The sequence below is a fragment of the Lepeophtheirus salmonis genome, chromosome 4, assembly GCF_016086655.4.
Source record: "Lepeophtheirus salmonis chromosome 4, UVic_Lsal_1.4, whole genome shotgun sequence".
Lineage (NCBI taxonomy): Eukaryota > Metazoa > Arthropoda > Copepoda > Siphonostomatoida > Caligidae > Lepeophtheirus > Lepeophtheirus salmonis.
In genome coordinates, this window is record NC_052134.2 from 17,451,508 (window position 1) to 17,473,945 (window position 22,438).

The 22,438-nt window shown below is 30.8% G+C and overlaps 1 protein-coding gene across 2 annotated transcripts; it reads left to right on the forward strand.

Annotated features, from left to right (window-relative positions):
- Positions 1 to 1,855: 1,855 nt before the first annotated feature.
- Positions 1,856 to 22,008, forward strand: LOC121116568 (photoreceptor-specific nuclear receptor). Of its 2 annotated transcripts, none has more exons than XM_071887670.1 (8): positions 1,856 to 2,195; positions 11,651 to 11,805; positions 12,433 to 12,673; positions 13,246 to 13,360; positions 13,423 to 13,598; positions 17,286 to 17,566; positions 18,847 to 19,075; positions 20,143 to 22,008. In XM_071887670.1, the coding sequence occupies exons 1-8, from the start codon at positions 2,171 to 2,173 to the stop codon at positions 20,403 to 20,405; spliced, it is 1,485 nt and encodes a 494-aa protein (XP_071743771.1). In that variant the 5' UTR covers positions 1,856 to 2,170; the 3' UTR covers positions 20,406 to 22,008. The 2 variants fall into 2 exon arrangements, with proteins under 2 accessions (XP_071743771.1, XP_071743772.1); XM_071887671.1 differs by having other exon boundaries at positions 1,927 to 2,195; positions 13,426 to 13,598.
- The last annotated feature ends 430 nt before the right edge of the window (positions 22,009 to 22,438 follow it).

Here is a 22,438-nt window from a genome sequence, read left to right on the forward strand (position 1 = left end):
CATGACATTTTTGGACTTTGCAGAAGATACTCAAACTTTTTCGAAGGAGCGAAACAAAACAAAAAAAACCGAACTAGTTGTTGGTCATTTAGATGCTAACGTTTTTCATTTAGAAATATGAATATTTTATGTTTGAAGGCCTTAATCTGGTGAAGAAATTTTAAACTATAATGCTTAATTATCTTTTTTTAAATGCATCTTCATTAGAAAATTTTAATTTTTTATAGATTATTTTCTGTCTAAATGAAGGTTTTAAAAAAAATGAAAAGTATTTTTAGTGAAGTGATTTTTGATGTTTGTAATAATTATTTTCTCCAAAGAATAAAATATATAAATAAATAATTCTACAAAAATCGTTTATTTTCCTCTCAAAGGATATTCCGGGTCTATGTAATAATGACAGGATAGTGGAAAAGAAAAACAGTAGTTCCTCGACATAATGGCATATAATGACGTCACTGGATTATGGAATCCGAAATATTAATTTTTAATAATATTATTATAAAAGTTGGTTTAAATGTGTTTATCTCAAAAAAATAAGAAATGTTTGATACATTCCTTAGCAATACCCAGCACTATTTCCTTTAAAATATAATCCAATCATTATACCCTACTGACTTGACAATAATTATCATCTAATGTGATTCAGATGAAATTTCTACATTTAAATAGTATAGACTGCACTTATCAATCGTTAATGCATCTCTCCGCATAGCACTATCCAAAAAATAAAAGACCTGAAATTATATAATAGTTTGCAAAATTTTCAACAATTGTGGAACTATTCCTCATTTAATAGAAATGAATTATTCAACAGCAGCTTAACAAAAGCTTATATGTGCTCAATAAATCAACAATATTCAGAAGACTAAAAAAGCCCATGAAAAGTAGAAAATCGAAAACAAATTTACAAAAATATAAGAATTGTTGATGGTTTGGGGATCCATTCTGTAAAACCAATAGTTCTGTTCTTATAAATTTTATATTTTAGGCTTTGTTTACAAATATATAACTTTTTAAATAATATAACTTTGAAAATATGTTTATGTTAAGAATTATAATTCATTGGCCCCTTTACTAGAAAGTTTGTCGAGCCCTGCTTTAGATTATAGTTTAAGATGTTCCTGGTCGTACTGATATTTTTTCCTAACACAGGACATATCATACAACTTTTTCTTCCCTTTACAGAATTCACCTAGTTTATTCAGTTAAAAGGGTGAATTAATGTAGGTTACATACTTAGTTGTAGCATAATATTCAAGTATTCTCAACGCCTTTAGTGGAAAAAAAACAATGCGGCTACGACCAACACCTAATACAAATAATAATCACGTGGTCTCGTTTCTAAACTTGGTTTTTTGCTTCTTGCAAGGCCTTGCATGACTGATACCAAAATAAAACGTTTATTTTATTTAGGTGTTGATGTTTAAACTTCGTTTTTCCTAATCAGTTTTCTGAACGTTGATTGGTTGAATTTAAAAGAGCTATTTTCAAGCAGTTTAGAAGTATGGTCTAACTACCAACTGATTTTAGTCTATTTTTTTCTGTTTATTTTAAAAAAAAGGTAGTGACGTATTGGTCACAACATAATGTTAACAGATTATCCCAAAAGGAAAGGTCCTAAACGAGTAGTAGCTAAATTACAAATAAGCTTAATTAGCAGTTTAACTAACCCGTTAGTTACCGATTGATCGATGTATTCCTACATTGAATAGCCCTATATATGTAGAGAGCAACTACTTTGAGTATCAAATCTATGTATTTAATTCAAGACTTTCAAAATAGAGAGGATGGAAACCATCTTTCTTTTACCTTGACAAAAAAAAAAAGAAGCAAGAAAAAAAAGACAAAGAGTGAGTAAAATTGTCTCCCTCCCTTGTATAAAAAGGTAAACCAGGGTTTTTCTGCGTATTTTTATCATCTTTTATATCAAAAAAGAAGAGAAAGCAATGAGGATCTCTCATTGGTCCTACCAAAAACCAGAAATAACTCAACTCCTCCCCCTCCTTCACTCCCCCTTCTCTCAGAACAAATCAAACGAATTAAAAGCCTGCTTTCTTGTTGGCGCTCCTTGCTTTCTACTCCCTGGAATGAAAAATGACGGGAGAGTTTTTTGACTTTTATTGTGGAAAAACTAGGTATTTTTTTTTCTCAGCATCAGAAACCAATCATGGATCAAGATCAAAGGATAGAAGGTAAGAAATCACGAACATTTCACTTACAAATATTATTATATATTTGTCATAGAACCAAATAGTCATGTCCTTTCATATGAAAGTATCAAATGCCAAAAGTTTAGGCAATCTTTTGAGTAAGAAATCACATAACAGTTAAAAATACTTGTATATTGTTATATGTATTTAAAAATTGTAAAACAGGTTTTTTTATAAGAAATTCTAGAGAAAATCATCAGTCTTACTTAATCACTAACAATAAAAACAGTAAATTTGACCACATCTTATTAAAAATTCAAGCATTATAACAATTCAACAAATTTCCAGATTTAACATTGGTTTAGTATTTTTGAAACCACTTTCACCTAACCAATTATTTTGTTCATGTTTTAAAAAAATCCATTTTTTGAAATTATTCGTAATTTTTCATACAAATCTAATAAAATAATTTTAACTTACTATATATTTTTTTCCCCTTAACAAAAGCTAAATTGATTTCCATAGATATACTTTTTGAATAAGGGTGATTTTGTTGCTAAAATGAGAAGCAATTATAGAAAGTTAAAAGGGCTGAAGCACTTTTTAAATAAAAAATCGGCGGATTTTTTATTTAAAAAAATTGCTGTATTAATTTTACAAGAATTTTTTTGATTTTTTACAGCATATATTTTTTTGAAAAATAAATCTAATAAACAGTTAATCAAACTACTTAAATATGTATTTTTTATTACACATTTTTAGTTAAAAATTCTATTAAAAAAAAATTAAACTAATATAGTTTCACATTTTTTTGCAACTTTTTAAGGAAAAAAATATTTTACTTCTAAATTTGTGAAACGATATGGGTTAAAAATAATTATTTCTTTTACAATTATTTAAAAAAAAATAACGAAACATCTAATAAAATAAATAAACTTATTATGGTAAAAATTAATTTCAATCTATTGTGATTTTTATAAAAAGTATTTTAATTTTTTTTTGTCAATAATCTCCTATGATAATTATTCCATAATTGTAACTCATTTGATTTTTTACTCATATTACAAAAATTCCATAAACAATCAATTCTATATTAAGCAGTTATTCACGGAAAACTGAAAAAGCGACCGCTTAGTGCAAGCGACCTCTTAAAGAAATTTTTCGATTTTGTAACGATTCTAAATCTCAAAACTGGATGTGACTGCTCAGTGCGGTGACACGTATAAAACAGGTGGTCGTAACCAACTTTGAGTATATTTATCATTTAATTTCCATTTTTCTATCTATTTTTTTAGGAAATTTAATCAATATTAATTTCTTCCCATAAAAATCAATATTTTTTTGTCAAATTATAAATAAGGAAATAAATAGATTAAAGTAAATTTTAAATAAAATTGGTTTGAAAATACATTAATGAATTACGAGGTACAAGGGGAATTATTTATAATTAAAAAGACATATTTCCTTAATAATAAGTCATACTTGACTAAAATTTTGACAAATGATTCATATATATTTAAATTATTCAATAAATCCAGTATTGTTGATAGCCTCCAGGCGCTTACAGAAGTTGACGCACACCTTCTTCACATAGTCCTTGTCCATTGCATTTCCCTCCTCATTGACTGCTACTTTCAGGGCCTCAATGTTCGAGAACTAGAATTGGAATGCCTTCCCTTGACATGCAGTCAGTGAGCTATAATTTTTTAATCACTGAAAATATGATGCAACGAAGAGCTGGGGTATACTTCTTATCAATGAGAAGGAATCGGCAGCGTTGTAGACATTTGGTACGGATTTCAAGTGTCAACATGTATCATAGTCTTTCCACGAGTGTTTCGAAGTGTCCACTCAGGCAGTCCCATATGGGTGCATGGGGGGGGGCAATTTATTTTCTTGGCTCTATTTCCAAGGCCTTCTTGAAATTATCCAGCTCCAGTAACCTCTTCCAAACCTTACCAGGGTTCTGCTCAATGCCTTTACTTTCATTCAATCACTTTTTAATGATGTAGATGGTCGTGCAGGTGAGCCCTCTCTGCTTTGTAATCTTAGTTGGAGACGGTCCTACAAAACAGATACTTTGATTATTTTTTCTTGTTGTTGAGGTAGGTTTTGTTTTGTAAACAGTGATTAAAACAAAATGTATCTTTTGGTTTATTCTCAAATAATTTTATCTTGTGATTCAATATGAATAATCTACATACGACTATAACACATAAACAAAACTAAATTTTAAAATTAATTTCCTCTCACCCGGTATACCCGTATTGGCGTTAATATGTAATCAGGAATAATGGAAATCAAGAATATAATTTGAGGCGAGTTAATACAAAAACAATCTTGAATAAAAATCTAGAAAATGAAATATGGGCGATTAACTTTTTTACATCATATTTAGGGTGATATATTACATAGACATATTTTGGTCAATATTAGGCATTGTCAAGGGATGGGATGATTTTATTTGAGCAGCCATATCCGGGCAAAATAAAGTCTCATAAATCACTATAGCTAACATTCTTATGTATCTTTCACTCAACCTTTTAATTTGAATATAAAGTATATAATTGACCAAATTAGATCTCTGAAATGTATGTTGGGAGGAATCCAGACAAATATCCGTAACCTTAGAATCGACCCAGAACATTAACGTAAAAAATATCTGCAAAAAAGGTAGGCTTAAATTTTATCGTCAAATTCTACCTACCAATTACTTTGATTGATTCTTTGGAGGCATTCAAATTGAACTTAAAGTAGTGAAAATTCATTGTCACATTGAAAAATTGAAACTGATAGATTTTATGTTTTTAAAGGTTTTTTTTTGGGTACAAATTGAGAGTGAGTGACGATAAACTTTTGTTAATTAGTGGTAAATTTGTGGTGCCTCCAAAGGATTGATCAGAATAGTTTGTTGAGGAATACAAATGTTATCTAGATTCAATTTTGAAAAACATTTGTATTGATTAGCCACATATTTTTCCTCTAAAAAGCACATAAATTAAATAATGCCTTTGTTTACGATAGATATAATATTTACATACCTGTAGCCAAGGCTGATTGATTTTAATCCTATTAACACACACAAAAAAAATTAATTAGAAGGATATAACGTAAAAACAAAACTAATTTTTTTATTTATGTAAGCGTAATTATTGAAAGCCACTTATTACTTATTTTTTCTAGTTCATTTTTTTTTTTTTAAATCTTGGTTATAATTTCATGGCCTCATAGACAGGAAGTTTCTTCAATTTCCACAAATGTTACCATAGATATATTTGTAGTGATGGACATAGGTAATAATGTTAAATCTGGGGTGTTTCGGTTCTTTTATAAAAAAATATTCATTAATTTTTATAATTTTTTGGTTCTCGGTGCTAAAATTGAGAAATTATACTATTATTCTTGGTTCAATTCTTAGATTCCCTTTTCAAATTGACTAGGAATAGACTTGAAGTTGTCTATTATATTGCGACTTCCCTTGGAAGCTTCACACTTATTTAGGACTAGATACAGTTTTTTTTTATTTTTAGTCTGGTCCTTACCATTGATTGGATCCAAATATACTACCATTTGTAAGCATAAAATTAATTTAGTGTTTTCACTGACTTCACAAAGAACATAATAAACCAAAAATCATGCAGCCACCTCAATAATTGCTTGTTTTATATTTTATGAAAAAATAGATTGACATACCAATAGTAATTTTGATAAGTGAAACGGTTCGAAAATACTAGTATCGTGACAATACTAATATACATATGATATATATTTTTATATGAGGGGCCGTAGTTGTTAAAACTATAAAAAATGGTGTTTCAATATTTTTTTTTCCTTTTTTTTTTTTGAAAAGATTTCTTTTTGACCAACTTATTTCTTTATAAAAAAAAAAGGAGAAAGATTTTTTTTAAGACATTTCATTTTCGGTTATTAAATATTCTAAATTTATCAAGACAACCGCTGTCTTTTCCACAGTATATTACAAATTTATAATCTGATATTTCATTTTTCCGACTAGCAGATCCATAGGAGTGTATAGATAACGACTATAGGCACTTTTTCTTCAAAGCCATGATCTTAGTTGAGGCTAGAAGAAATTTAAGAAACTCCGTCGATAGAAAGAAAGGAATGTTTCAACAAAAATTAAAGCCTATAATATAAAAACTTGGCGGTAAAATTACCGGCGGCGAAAATGATCGCTACAAGATACCTAGAACCGTCAACCCCATCTGAAGATGGACAAATCGGTCGATGAATCACTATACTATTTATAATTACGGGTAATTTTACGCAGGGTAATTTTGTGAAGGCAATATGCGGGGTATAAATTTTCCTATGGGCTCCTCGCAAGATATAATATACTCATATATATTTATGAAAGTTAAATACTGGTTATATCAGTACAACATTACATTATACATTAGTCTAATTCCTTATAATTTATAGAACGATTAATATCCCTGTATGTGTCTTTGGACACATAGCTACAAGACTTAATGGATACCATCTGTGTTGTCTCGATTCATTTTGATACTTTGCATAGGATTCAAATTGATATTAAAGGCTCTTTTCAAAAAGAAACGAAAAATATATAATGGTTTTGATAACAATAAAAGGAATGGAATGGGCGGAGGAGGGCTCCATATGTACATAAAACTTGAATTTATCCTTAGACGAATTATCCTGGATTTAAGGAGTAAAGAAAAACAGAGAGAATCACATCTGTTCCTTCAAAAATATGTAGAAAAGAATGAATCCTATGAATATTACATATTCTAATGAAAGTTTCTCCCTTCCTCTTCACGGTGGAAAAGACTCCTTTCCATGTGGCCTATAAGGTAATGGTTATTCGCGGCCTTTTCATGTACATGGAAATAGTATCATCATTCCTCCTTTCCTTTCCTCTATTTTGTTTTTTTTCCCGCTCTTCTCTTCTTCTTTTCCAATCTCTTCAATTCCCAATGGGTCAATTTATACGCAATTCAAATGCTAATCTCCATCAGTCATTTTTATTTTTGGTAAGAAAATTGAAAAGAACCTAGACGAAATAATTGAAATGAATGAGATGAGAGGAAATCCCTTCAAAGATCCTCTTTGACTCAATATGTATTACTTTAAAATATCACAGTTTGCCCAGGGAAGGATTTTTTTAATATTTGAAAATAAGCGATGTATTGAGGAAATAATTAAATAGCTCGGAATTTTATTTATATCTAGAGAGAGATTTAATAAGATAAATCCTGACTTTTTTTAACCTTATCAAAAACAAAAAATATAGGGATTTGAAATTTTTTATAAGATCTGTGAATACTTTTTATACAGTCATTCGAAAGTAGATCCTTCCAATGTTGGGGTTTAACAAAACCCCGACATTCAATGAGTCTTGTGAAGAATGATTTAGTAGTCTTGTGGTTATTTGCAATCTTTCTCATAAGATTCCTTTTGAACAAATATCATCTCTTTCTAATGTTGGATTCTGAACTGATTTACTAGTCATGCTAAGTTTCCTTACAGCCCCCCTCCCGCGGTTCTCCAACATCCAGATATAAATGGACTTATATTCTCCACAGAGGATTGCTACTTTTATAAAGAACTTTCATCATTCATAGTGTTTTTCGTATTAGATTTTGTTGTTGTCTGACTCAACAATAATTATTTACATGATTTGACGCAGCAAGTTCATTTAGAGAATAATTTTTACTTTTACCTTATAAGAACATTACGTGTAAGGGTCAAAGTGTCTTTGTACATATTAGTTGATAGATTATAATTATAATTTATCCGTATTTGTAATACAATGCCATGTGTGAGTTTCTTGTCAGGGGAAAGTGTTAGAAAAAAAAGTTTATATAAATTTTTCCCTTTTCTTTGCTCTCGCATCTACGATATTATATTTATAGCCTGCAACCATAGCCAAATTTTTAAGGGAAAAAAATACTTTTTCCCTGGCTCAAAGGAAAACATGAGAAAGTTTTGTCGGCAAAATTTAAACGCTTATCTTTGGTTTTATTGGTGCAATTTAAATGTTCTATTTATGGAAATTTCAAAACAACTGATAACTTTGTTTTCCTGGAAATATTTATATGTGATTCATCAAAAGCGTAAATGTTTGGATATTGCGACCCTCTTTTGCGCCGGAATATCAACTACTTGAACATATTCAAAGATAAAGCCATCCATCTCTTAGACTATGGATACTTCTGGGCAGTCAGGATCCAATGTATGAGCACACATGGTCCAGGGTTAGCATACTATCAGTACTATTGTGGGACAAAATTCGTGGATGCTACAGTCACTAAATGTCGACCCTATGTATTTAAATGTGCAGTTAAAAGTGTAAAACAGGGTTGTAGAAGATGACACTCTAATGCGGGAGCCCTGAAGTATGCACTTGCCCAGGAGTGGTACGCCAACTTTATCAAGAGGGCATGTTCTGCTTTTTTCCTTCACCTGTAAGATATTATTGCTACCAAAGGGGACATATTCATGACTAAGCATCATTATTATTTCGTAATAATATACTTTCAATACAATTTTCATGTATAATAATAAATTTATTAAAATATATTTAGAGGTTTCTAATGGATTGGCCTTGACGACATAGCTTATGAAACTTCTGGTATTAATCCTTTATTTATGATCTTGTCTGAGGAGGGGGCTTGAACTCGAGACTTGTAAATCGACTTGAATTTGAGTCCCTATTTTGAAGCCTTGCGTCTCAATTTGATCTCGCAATCAAAGACTCCCATCTTGACTATGGCTCAATAGCCAAGACTGGCGACTCGAAAGCTGTTTTATACTGATCCCTTTAGACTCTTTATTATTATTATGTATTTGAAATGAAATCAAAAGAAATCTGAAGACTCTAGTTGGACTTCATAAAAATATTCAAGTACTTGGACTTGTGAGCAAAGACGTAAGGCTCGACTTGGACTTGCACGGGCTTTTTCCGCACCTCTGGATATTTTAGACGTGACTTGTATCTATTCCATAAGATGGGGTGAGCTTTATAGAGAAAAAAACACCAAAAGTTGGGCAGGAAGCGTACATAATAAATGAGATATCTTAATTTGTATTTGATGGATTCAACAAATTGTAACAAATGTTACTTTTTAAAGTGATTTTGAAAAGAATTATATTTGTCTCTGTCTCTCTCAACAGGTTCATTATTCAACCCCCTCCTTCTTGTCTCTCCTCACCCATTATCATCGATGTAATATTCATTTGCATAGAATACAAATCGCCCACATCTTTTTTTTTTCTCCTCAAGTGATCCTAAAGTGGTTGTATCTTCAAAATAAGAAAGAAAGATAATTGAGTTTTCGTTTCTTCTCTATAGACGTAGGCCCTCATGCGTGAATAAAATCAGGATTTTTAATGTACTAGTACATTTCCATTCTCTCTAGACACCATTTGACACATGTTATGTTAACAAATATAAAGGATGACAAATTACCAGTTCTCTCAGTCCAATCCCCTCCACCCTCAGCTCATTGTCCACATAACCATATACATACACACTTGTATATCTATTAGTTATGAGCAAATGTCGTCATAGTCCCCAGAAAAAAATACCTTAATCTATTTAGAAATAGGCTAAAATTAGTCTTAGAAAATTGTTATTTTTGTACAATCTAACTAATTTATTTGTTTATCAGATTATCTTCTTTTCTTTTTTTTATCAGAAAATAAAGAAAGTTTGTAATGCTGGATAAATACTCAATTATCGTCAAATATCAAGACTATCATAATATCATATAAAAGACGACCAATACCGCTTTGTGTCAAAGTGGCGAATGTCAGTCTATTTTTATTTGAATTAATTTTTGTGAAAAATATATTTACAAATATTTCTATTTCTTACTAAATTTCCTACAGATTTAAGAAATAAGCTATACTCAATGTATTATCATTTAATTTTTAGAAAATGTAATGTTACAGTTGGAAAATACTTGAAAATTGATTGCCTATATCTTATGAAAATGTCTGACTTCCAGAATGAAAACGTTACTTGAAATTAGTATATATTATTATGTAATAGAATACTTCGACGAATTATAATTCAATAAAATACTTACTTGACATCATTTTTAATAACTCTGAAAACCATGGCGGAGGTATAAGAATCAGGTATAATGGAAATTCATCTGACGCTAAAAATGCATCATACTAAAAAGCGACGCTATCTTTGGCCTAACACTTGATATTTCTACCATACAAAATTGACAAATATGCAAAAAAAGAATAAAAACTTCATCCAATGGCTTTAAAAGGAAAAAAAAAAAACCATTAAAATCGATGGTAAAATTAGTTTTAAGACTCGGTCCGAGACCAAATCTTTTTTTTTTTGTCTGACCTTAAGTAATTTTTTTTTCAAAACTGATCTGGACCATTATTTCAATTTACTTTTCTAAAAAATTCTAGACCGGTTGAGACCAGTCTAGGATTTATATCCGATAACCCAACACTATTAAAAATCCCTATAAAAATTTTCTCAAGCTATTCTAATTAATATTTTATCCTTGAGAAGAGAACATGTAAGAATTGAGTAACTACGCGCAAGTGTGCACAAATAATGCAATCAAATATACCCTAAATAGGATATAAGGATATGATATATAATAAAACTATACGTTAAAGATGTAGATTTTTGATAAACATTAAGTTCTATGTCAATCCCGCTTTATATCTAAACACACTATTCCTAATTTTCCTTAATTTGAATGAAAAAAAAAAGATTCCTACTCTATTAAAACTTGGTTTTTAGACCCCCAAGATGACATACATTAACAATACTGACGTCATATAAACACCCTCTATATATTTGTTTTAAAAAAACTGAGTGTATAATTGATGAATAAACTCAGTTGAAATCATTTTTAATAACTCAAATAAACAAGACGGATACATAAGAATCAACAGCTCCTTCTATTGGGAGTTTATATCCTGGGAAACATTTGTTATTATTCTTTTATAAAAGCTCTTGAAACAAAAAATTGAGAAAATATTATTTAAATAATTTTATTGGTAAAATAATACTAAAGAAAAGCTCTTTTCATTCTATTCCAACAAAAAAGTTATTTTGAAATCTCATTATAGAGAGGGAATGTGCATAACAATCGTTATATTTTTTTTTTTTTCTAGAAAAGGGGGATTAAATCATGATATTTCTTTATAAATCCTTTTACTTTATTACCCCTAATGAACACCATCTTATAAGAAGGATGAAACGAAATCGGTCCTTGTTAGATTTTTCACCAAAATATTTTTCTTTTTATCTATTTTTGAAGGTGCTATTCTAAAATAGAAATTTAATTTATCAAAGGGAAGAGGGAAAATACAGATATTTCGGATCTATTCGTCTAGTTTTTTGAAGGATCATGCAACTGTTGTTATTTCTTAATAATCCAAGAGGATTTAGTGCTCTATGTATTTTGCATTTTAAATGGTATATATATTTATATTTAAATGATGATTTTGTTTTGTTTTTTATTGTTTAGAAGACATATCCGTCTCAAGGGAGTCCACACCACCCTCCTCACATCCATTTCTCACATCGGGGCTTTTACGAAGGGATTCCGAAGATGACGGAACTGTGGAAAGCATGTCTGCATCCCTTTCACATCACGTTCACCATCATCGATCACATTCAAAGGTTCGTATTTAATAAACGATGACGTCTACAACAAATAGGTAGACACGAAGCTATAAGCCAAGTGACGCAACGCCCCTGTTACATTATCATTTTCCCTAAGGACGTTTGAAATTTATTCGTCACTTTACAGAATGTACCTTGTTCATTCAATTAAAAGGGTGAATTCATTAATGTTGTGTTGTATCCCTCCTTAATTTGGGACGAAATTAGGTCCTGTCCAAGTCTCGTCCCTGTTATTTGTCCTTGAAAAACCTCCTAAATTTAAAAAGTACCCTCTACATGGCATACTTTTCACTAATATTATAAAGAGTATCCCAGTTTACCATTTGAGTTTGTTTAATAAAACTTTAAGTATATTTAATATTCATGAATATTTAATGATTACTCTTAACTTAGACCTAATTGAAGTCTAAATTTGGCTTTTTTGAAAAATAGAAAATAGATAAATATATATATGATAACTAGGGTTGGGATGGTATTCTATACCCATGGTGGGTACGAAATTCTGTACAACCTTCACGGTTCGAGGTTTTGTACGGTATAATATTAAAATGTTTTTTTTTTTTTTTTAATTGAATGAAATTAGTTTTTCAAGTTTTTTTTCGATATATTATTATTTATTATTAGATGAACAATACAATCAAGGAAACAAGTGTTTGTGTGGTTTGTGGAGACACATCCTCAGGAAAACACTATGGAATCCTGGCTTGCAATGGCTGCTCTGGCTTCTTTAAACGTAGTGTGAGGCGTAAGCTCATATATCGATGCCAAGCAGGGACTGGAATGTGTGTCATTGACAAGGCGCATCGGAATCAGTGTCAGGCCTGTAGACTCAGAAAGTGTTTGCATATGGGAATGAATAAGGATGGTAAGAGCTCAAATGCAGTGCCGATTTTAGGAGGATATTGAGGTCATTTTCCTAGGCCCTGCACTTGACTGTGGAAAATGAGGTCCCCAGAAAGAATTTAATGAGTGCCATCTTTTTTCGAAAAAATCAATTTCTAAAGAAAGATTACTTGAAAGAAATATATATACAAAAGGCCTTGCACATTATTTTTTAACGTATATACCATTTTTTTTTATTTTAAAGAAACACAATTAGAAATTAACTTTAAAAAAGGAAAGAAATTAAAAGGACTCCGTACATTTATCTTTTCCCTATGTTATGAACTTTAACCTAAAACTAAGGAGCCCAGCACGAAATTATTTAGAGAAAAAAAAATGGAATTAAATTTTTATTTAAAAAAAAGAATTCTGCACATTTATCTTTGCCATGTGCACCACTCTCGTTAAAATCGGCCCAGTATGCTATTTAAGATACAAAATTACACGGATAAACATAAGTTTCTTGGAGCGAGCCCTACAAATTCCGAAATCGGCACTGTTCAAAGATCCTAAGTATTCTATAATCTCATCAATTTACTCGTATCCCATTTAAAGCCGTACAAAATGAGCGTCAACCTCGGAATACTGCAACACTTAGACCCGAATCATTTTCAAGCATGGACTCTCATCGATTCCTCAGAGAAGCCTCAGTAGCTGTAGGAGCTTTTGGGTACTATAAAGCGCCACAATCAAAGTTCATCATGTTGAAGTATTATTTTTATTTTTTAAAAGCAGGATTCCAATTTCACCCTTTACGATCCCTCTTCACCACCAGCCCAATCCCCCTCCGCTTCATCAGCCACAAAACATCATTCCAGATTTCGGATCCAGCAATCTTGGGAGTCCAATACCACCCATGCCGCATTTAAGAATGAAAACACCACCTCTGGATAATAAACTAAAACAGCGTAAGATTTTTCTTCCTTATATCTAGAGCACGTTTTAGGGAGGACACTTCTCCAAGACCCCGCTCTTTCTTGAAGCCATTGTGCATGAAATAATTTGTATAAATTTATTAACAAAGATTTTTTTAAACACCATACAAACAGAAAAAGGATCTACTTTTTTTTTTTTAAATAGAAAGAGATATTATTCTTTAAAAATCACCATTAAAAGAGATATGTATCCAATTTATTAAAAAATATCACATGAAGGCTTGGTCTTTTTTAAAAAGGTAATTTTTAAAATGAAATAAAATTAAACGTCATTTGGCATTGACAAAACTTTATTGAAGAAGACCATCCAAAAAAAATCCTTAGGAAAAAAGAAAAGGCCCCATTTAAAAATAAATCTAATCTTATGATAAGAAAGAAAAAACAGCTCTAACATCCCCCAGTCCCCGTTTTTTACTTGTAGCAGCCCCACACTGGATATAATTTTTGGATATCTAAATATAAGAAAACTATAGAAAGGCTTGGTCTTCTTTAAAAAAATCATTCTATTAGACAAAATAAAACGTCATTCGATTATTAAAATAGTTTTGTTTTCCTTTTCAAAATAAGACATTTTGAAAAAAAGGGGCTCCAGATATATAAATATTTTTTAAATCATGTTTAAAAAAAAAACAATGACAAGAAAGGGCCCCGCACATTTATTTTTGCCCTAGGCCCCACTCACTCTCAAACCGGCCCTGATTACATCACAGCTCATCCCCTAATGCCATTTTGTGGAAACTATGAACATCCATCATCTAAATGAAATTTATTTTATTACAATTTTTTTTCGTCAATAGATAAAAGAGAGTTCTATAAAAGAAGTAGATAAAAAACTACTCTCTACATAGTTTCTGTCCTCATTATTCTCACTCCTACTCCTCTCTAAATGTATATATGTATACATCCATAAACAGAGGGAATTCCCTTCTAAATCTCTTAATCCTAGAGTAGTATCACGTAGTCACAAAAAAAAAAGGAGGAAAAATAAAGATTTTCCACTTTGGCTTTCTAATCAAACCAAATTGAATCTGAACCCTCCCCTTCCATTCGACGAAGACGACGATAGTTTCCCTCCTCTTTCATTTTTTTAATTGACTTAATAGATTTCTTCTCACAACTGTTATTTATTTTTATCCGTATTATAATGTCCCGTCATCACAAAAGAAAGCTAGAAGAATGTTTCTCAAAATTGAGTTTGGATTGCATATTTTGTATTCTTTAACAAATGCCACTGGTTAACAAATTGTTTCCCTTCGATTCAAATGATGTCTTTCTGATTACTTTTACTTTGAGAAACGTGAAAATGACCTTTAAACCCCAAAATCTCTGCTTTTGGGGTCAACAGCCTTCTCTTAAAGAAATACATTTTTTTAAAACATAAATTTACGTGACCAAGAGCTGCTTTTCATCTTCAAAAATCTACATGAAAGAAAAAAGTACCCAAAATAGTTGGTTAGTAAATGTTTACAGATTTAAGGAAGTACTTTCTGAATTGGAGAAAATATTCTGTAAGTACAAAAAAAAAAAAAAAAATGAGGATAAATGAATCATTTCTTTGTAAGTCTAATAAGTTTCTCATTATTCCTCACAATGATTAAAATCATCATTTGTCGTAAAGTGAAGACATGCAACTTCCTAATGCAAAAGAGTACATACATTAATATTATTAAAGTTATTCAGGATCTCTTGCTTGAAAAAATAGCTTTGTGTATATATATTTTAAGGTATCATGGATTATTGATATTATACTAAATGTTGCTCTCTGTGAGCCACAAACTATTTATCAACCACTTATAGTAATTCATCATTTGAAAGCACTACAAGTTGCACTAATAGCAGTCAAAATTCATCATCTCAATGAAAGAATTAGAAATTAAAAGATTTCCCATTGCCCATAAAATGGCCAAGCTCCGAAATGTGGATGTTATATATATGAAACTACAAGTTCCAGTTGCCACACAATTTAGTTTATAAACGTTTTAAATGTGTTAGAATGCCAGAAGAATAAAATCCCATGCCTAAAAATAAGCGTCAAAAGATGTTAATAGCGCAAATACACCATTTCATAGTTATATGTATTCAAGTGGATAACTTTCTTCCCTATTCTCTGTCGCCCTTTTCTTTAGAGTCTCTTTTGGTCTCACAATAGGTAGTATCTGTGTACCGAACAACATTACAATGATTTATTTATGGATAAATAAATCCCAGAATTTAAAAAAAATAAGATTGTGAAAATTATCTTTTATTATAAAAAAAAAGACTTCAAATTACTGAACTAATCCCCTTCCTCCCCAAAAAGTAATACAAAGTCTCTTGTAATTGAATTTGAATGGTCCTTTCTTGATATAAATTGTAAGTCAAAAATATATTGAAAATACCGATACCAATTTTGGTAACAGTGGGAAAGTGCAAAGGAAATAAATATTTAGCGTCACGGTAACGATTGGACGGGGCTGAAATGTATCTAAGTAATTGAAATCACGGGACCTTCAAAACCAAATTGATCACTCTTACAAATACAATAATAACGTAACAAAAAGAAAATATTATATTATTGACTTAATAGATAATATCAGATACACTCATGTAAATACTCCCTTTCATCTGTCGGAAAATGATGAGTTATTATTGGCAGAGACATGGATCCTTTCAAAGAAAAATATATAATTTGTTTGTACTTGCAGCAACCTTGTATTTAGCTATATTGCTTCAGATAGTGGATGGATTTTTATATATAAGTAAAAGAATACATCATAAACATACAATTGCTACAAACATTTCTTGACATGTTTTTATTTTAAATTTATTATATTTTTATTTCATTTGTTTTCTATGATGTAATGATTCACCTCGAATTAGTGATACGACGAAATACATAGGGTGATATCTTTGATGTTTCTTAGGAGTTTACAAAAAATCTATTTTTGTTGATATGTCGTGTACAATTTGCGATTTTGTACAAGTTGCAACCAAAAAAATGAGTTGAAGAGTAGACTTGTGATGAGGATAGTAAATGTTTATTATTTCTAATGAAAATGATTAGGGTTATATTGGTCCTTAAAATCAATCAGTGCAGTCCAGTATTGTCCCGCCTTCAGTCCTTAAAAAAACGCTCAAATCTGAGATAGCTCTCTGCAAGGCATTATTTTTAATATTATTTTATTCAAGTTGTAAAACTTTCAAACACAAGACGAGTTCACCATTATTTTAAATTTAGGTCAAACTAGATTATAATGTATTATTAATGTACAAATTGGTGAATATTCATGGAGTATGACGCCACTACCTAATATATAAAATGACGTCATTTATAAAAGATTTCAAAGAATGGAAAAACTCTTTTGTGCCTCGTCCTTTATATCTAGAATGGGCCGGGCGGGACGTCAACATTTTAGGACTGATACATTCCTAACTTTACTATTTGATAAGCATTCGTGGACACATTATGTGGTTCAAATGACTCGTAAATGCATAATAAATACGTATTTTAATATATAAAAAGGAAAATTAAAAGTAAGTAATTAAAGCAAATGTTGCAATATAATAAATCTTAATGAGTCGAAGAAATTGTAACTTGTACAGTTTCTTTATACAAGTTATTATATGTACATAAATTCTAATTTGTACACAATATATATTTTATTGAATCTCTTATTGCAGCCCCAGTCTTTGATTTGGAGCCTCGAGAAGATAAAAGAGAAGCCTCATCCTTCATGTATGATGATTCTGAACAAATTCCAAAATCAACTCAAGGAAGTACAAACAGCATCACTACCCCCACTAACAGTAACAACAACGTATTTGATCATTCAAGTATACCGGATCTGAAAATATATCCACTCACAGAGAGTAATCATGAAATTGCTGCTCGATTACTTTTCATGGCCGTCCGTTGGACAAAGAATTTGACTTCTTTTGCAAGTCTTCCGTTTAGGGATCAAGTGAGCCATTTTTGCATTTATTAATTTATTTATTACAATATATGGGGAGATGTGAAAATCGTCGGAATTCTCGCAAGCGTAAATTTTATAAAAAGAAAAGAAAAAAGTAGTTATCTTTGAGACACAAAATATTTGCTGACAGAAATCCCATTTATAACAACTAAAGTGAGCCTTACTCGCTAATAGGTTTGAATTTTCAAAAGAAGTATTAAATAACTAATTAATTTAGAGAAAAGTGATATAGTGACCTAGACAATGTGAAGAATGTATTAGAAGAGTGCAGCTTCCCTACCATTACGTTTCATTAAATTAGCTGTGAGTTGCTGTGAAAAGAAAAAAAAAACACAAATCCTACTCCGTATTTGGCAAGGACATTGGCAGAAATTACTCAGATATCAATCATCAACACTACTCTGAGCTCAACAAGTAATTACACCTTGAACTCATCCAAGAAATTATCAGTGTTTCATTCCCATATTCCTTACTACACGCCCATGTGGTTACTTTATACTTATATATTACCACCACAAGAAGTTAAGAGCAATGATGATTGCTTTGGGAAAGAAAAAAAAAACACTGTATAGGTTGCCCACCAGAAAAAATCCTGCACACTATAGAATACTTTGGATTGGCAACTAAGTTGCAGGTACCCAACTTTTTTTTAAATAATTATACGCTCATGAGGATTCTGTCAATTTTCACGTCTCTCAATATTATATGTATTCGTCAAATTGAACCTGATTAAAATACACTTTTTGAGAGAACACTTCATTTCCCACGAGAGTTAAGTTTTGTAGTATTATATACTATTTGCTCATCTTAAATTGATAAGTAAACAGTTTTTTAAAATATCACGTCATGTTACAACTTAATGATGGGATATGTAACAATATATGTAATGAGAAATTAGTGAATACAAAGTCAACAAAACGTTAGTGCACACGAATCAGATCATGTTTTTAGTCCTTTTTCCTCCCCTCTTCCAAAAGGACTCCTAACCCTCAATTTTCCCTTTAAATCCCTATCAATTGCACTCTCAAATCGAATATGGATAATCCTCTAATACTCTCCCATAGAGACACTCTTTACCCAAACCCTATATATGTACTAAAGAAAAATCAATTTCCTCTCCCTCTGTAAGATAAAAATAATTATACAAGGGATTACAACAACATCAGTGAAGCAAAGTCGACCACATAAATCCATCCCATCCCATCAATCAATCATTTCTTCCTTATGTAATTTACATAATTATAATGAAAAGATTTGACCAATTACAGGTTACACTCTTAGAAGAGAGCTGGTCCGAATTGTTCTTACTTTGTGCCATTCAATGGAGCATGCCCCTTGAGAAGCCCTCTCTTTTCTCTCTACCTAATCCAGAGCTATATCCATCCGAAATTGTCAACTATGTGGATGTTCTCACAGGGATATTGGGGCGTTATAAGCGAACGGCAGTCAATCCAGCAGAGTTTGCTTGCATGAAAGCAATTCTACTATTTAAGCCTGGTAAGTCTGATATCTAAACATCAGAGGTTTGTATATATGATTTTTAACTCAATAGACTCGTGAACAAGGTCAATGGAACCTATTCATAATTGAAGGGGAAGAGCTCAATTTATACATAAAAATGGCATTGCATATTGATGAATCAGAATTCATTTCATTTTTATTATTTTTCATAAAGAGGGGCTAGTGGCCTTTTGGTTCTCAATTCTAGGAACTACGTTCAAGTAATACAACTTGATTCTGGCTTGAGACTCGAGTCAATCAACTTAATGAAGGTGACTCAAGTTTTATGGAGCAATGCTACTCCATTTGTAGTAAATGTACTTTAAGTGGTACGAATTAATGAATGCCTTAGGGGTGGGAGGATAATAAAAGGACATCAAGCCTTTTGCCTTTTTGTTTAAACAAAATGTAATAATACCATTTTCTAACTCAAATTAAAGAGTGACTTATTTTATGTGACTCAAGGGGACTTAAATTTGGGTTACTCAACCGCCTCTCTTCCCCGAACATGTCCTCTTTTTACGTCCTGTGATAGGGACATTTTTTTAAATTCATGATATGTCCAGTTTTTAAATATAAACAAATCGTTGGATATATACTTTTTTTTAATGTTCCTATAATTGGTCAGATGGAGTTGCACTGATTAAGTCAAAGGAAACTTTATTGTATTACAATTACTCCTTCGGATCTAGGAAATCTTCCTTGAAATCCATATACATAATATATATTTTCTTCTCTGGGAACGACCGAGACACGATAATAATTTCTCCCGAGCTACGTCGTTGCATAGAAATAAACATAAAGTTAAATTAAAATAAAGAACTCTTTTTATTTTTATGTTTACTTTAATTTTAAGTCTCTAGATCAAAAAAAATTAAAATTTCAAGTTACCCCAAAAAATTTTTAAAATCCTAGAGGATTTTTGAAATTCTTTTCCTAGCAATTTTTATTTGTTACTAACTTCATGAAAATCTTATTCATTGACATTAAACAACTTTTTATGGCATCAATAAGAAAACATTATAATAACATTTTTTTAAATATATTTGTGTCCATTTTTTTAGAGACTCAAGGCTTGAAGGATCACGCTCTTGTTGAGAATCTACAGGATCAAGCACTCGTCATGTTGAATAATCATGTAGAAACGACGCTTCCAGGAGGAGGAGGAGGTCGTGGTCAACTCTCTTCTTCCAGATTTGGCAGACTCCTTCTTCTTCTCTCCAATTTGAGGCAATCCAATTCCTTTAAAATTGAGAAATTATATTTTGACCGAATCATTGGAAATGCTAAAATGGAAAAACTACTCTGTGACATGTTTCAATCCTAGATCTACGATCTTTTTACATGATGTTGCGATTTCTTTATACCTAGTACAACTAAATACATTTATTTATACAATATTATATTCATTTTCAGCTGTTGATTGACTCAATACGTATTTATTAAATATTATTATTACAGTATCCTTAGTCGCATTTAGCCTCTATAAAGGTGAGTTTCCATATCTGTCGTACGTGTGCACTAGAATGTGTGCTATAAAACCAACTTAAGCAATTCCAAAATCTTTATCCCTTATAAGTAATACAAATGGGTTGCACTTCTTTTTTCTTTTTTTTAATATAGAGAGGGGCTTCTTATCAAACTGCAAATACATAAATTTAGCCCGTAGCAGCTGTTTGGATTCTTAAAACACGACAAATATATTGCAGGTATATCAAATCTCAACTATTGGTGGGGGATGATTTTGGCTTTACTTATGTTGGTATTAAAGCATCACCGACGCTGGAATGTTTTTTGCAAGTTGGTAACGTCATCAAGGGTGTCCAATTGATTGATTTTTTTTTTTTTTTTTGGGGGGGACGTAAAAATAGATATTTCTGTTTACGATTTGGATAAATTCTTTTTGTTTTCATATAAATACCAGAATTAATAAATAAGTTTTATTTTTTTTTAAATTCCCAAAATTGTGATTTAAAAGAAAATTTAGGCAATTAAAAATATTCTTGCAATAACTATCAAACTTCTTCAAAATGGCTTCTTGTTTCTTATGGTACGGGCACCACTGCATAGTAGACATGCATATATTCTGTTAAAATTTAGAAGGAAAAAATCCCCCTATTACGTTGATGGCTGTTTCTGCAAATTCACTTTTCCTAAAGCGTACCAAAGTTAACAGCTAAAGACAAAAGAACAACATACCTAGTCACCTCTATATTTTTCTTCCTCCATATTTTCCTGACATGTTGTTTACGCATTTTACAGATTTTAACATACTTTAGAAATTGTATTTTGTATAAACAACCATCATGATAATAAGGTAGTTTTTTTCAATATCAAAAAAATACAATAGTATTCTAAACATAACATCTGCAGTGCCTTCGGTAGGGGAGGGGATTATTATGATTTTTTTCAATTTGTCTTTTCGAAAAGAATGGACATTCGTTCTCTATCTGCCTGCCTAAGCTAAGTAAAAATCCTTTTCTCTATGCTGAAATGAACACTTTATTTCTGGAAACTTTGCATAGGATAGATCTGGAAACTCACCTTCAATGTTAATGTATAGTTACGTCATTTTATATAAATCAAAGACGTCATATTGTTCATATTTATTTTTGTTTGTTCATTTCCTAATAATTCATAATTAATATATTACCAATATTATATTGCACCAAATCTTTTTTGATACCTTGAGCGATCTCAGATGTATAACACGAGTAACCATTCATAGTACAATATATTATATTCAGCCAAATACTATGTTATTTTATTAACCGTTGTTGTGTATCTAAAATAATTAATTAATTGTATCCCACGATTCATAATGTAACTAGCTATAAAATATTAAAACATGATTTAAAGCATGAATTTTGTTTATTTTGTTTTTCTAAAAAATATATGATATTTGTGATTTTTTTGCATGCTTGCATTAATATTTCTGCCATTTTTTTAAGGGAAAAAAGTTATTATACTTCTTTAAATGTAGTAATAGCAGTAATTCATTTTCTTTCTCCAAAATCATATAACAGGCAGCTGATTTTAGCAGGGCTCTTAATTGAGTAGTACCATATGTCTCGCTCCAACCTTCTCCTCGAGCTCTTACAAAAAAAAAACACATCCTAAATTATAACTTATAAATAGGGATAGGATTTTTGATTTTTTATAACTTATACTACACCTTTATACAGATTGCCACAGCTTCTGTTCATTTTTAGCAGACTAATACAATCCTACATTGCCGAACTAACATTCGAAAATCCTGTGACTTCTCTTTACATTTATTTCTACATGGGTCAAAACTATAAATCAAAGTGGGGAAACGTGCGTGATAGCTTGATGAGATTTCGTTTTGGTTTCCTTCTC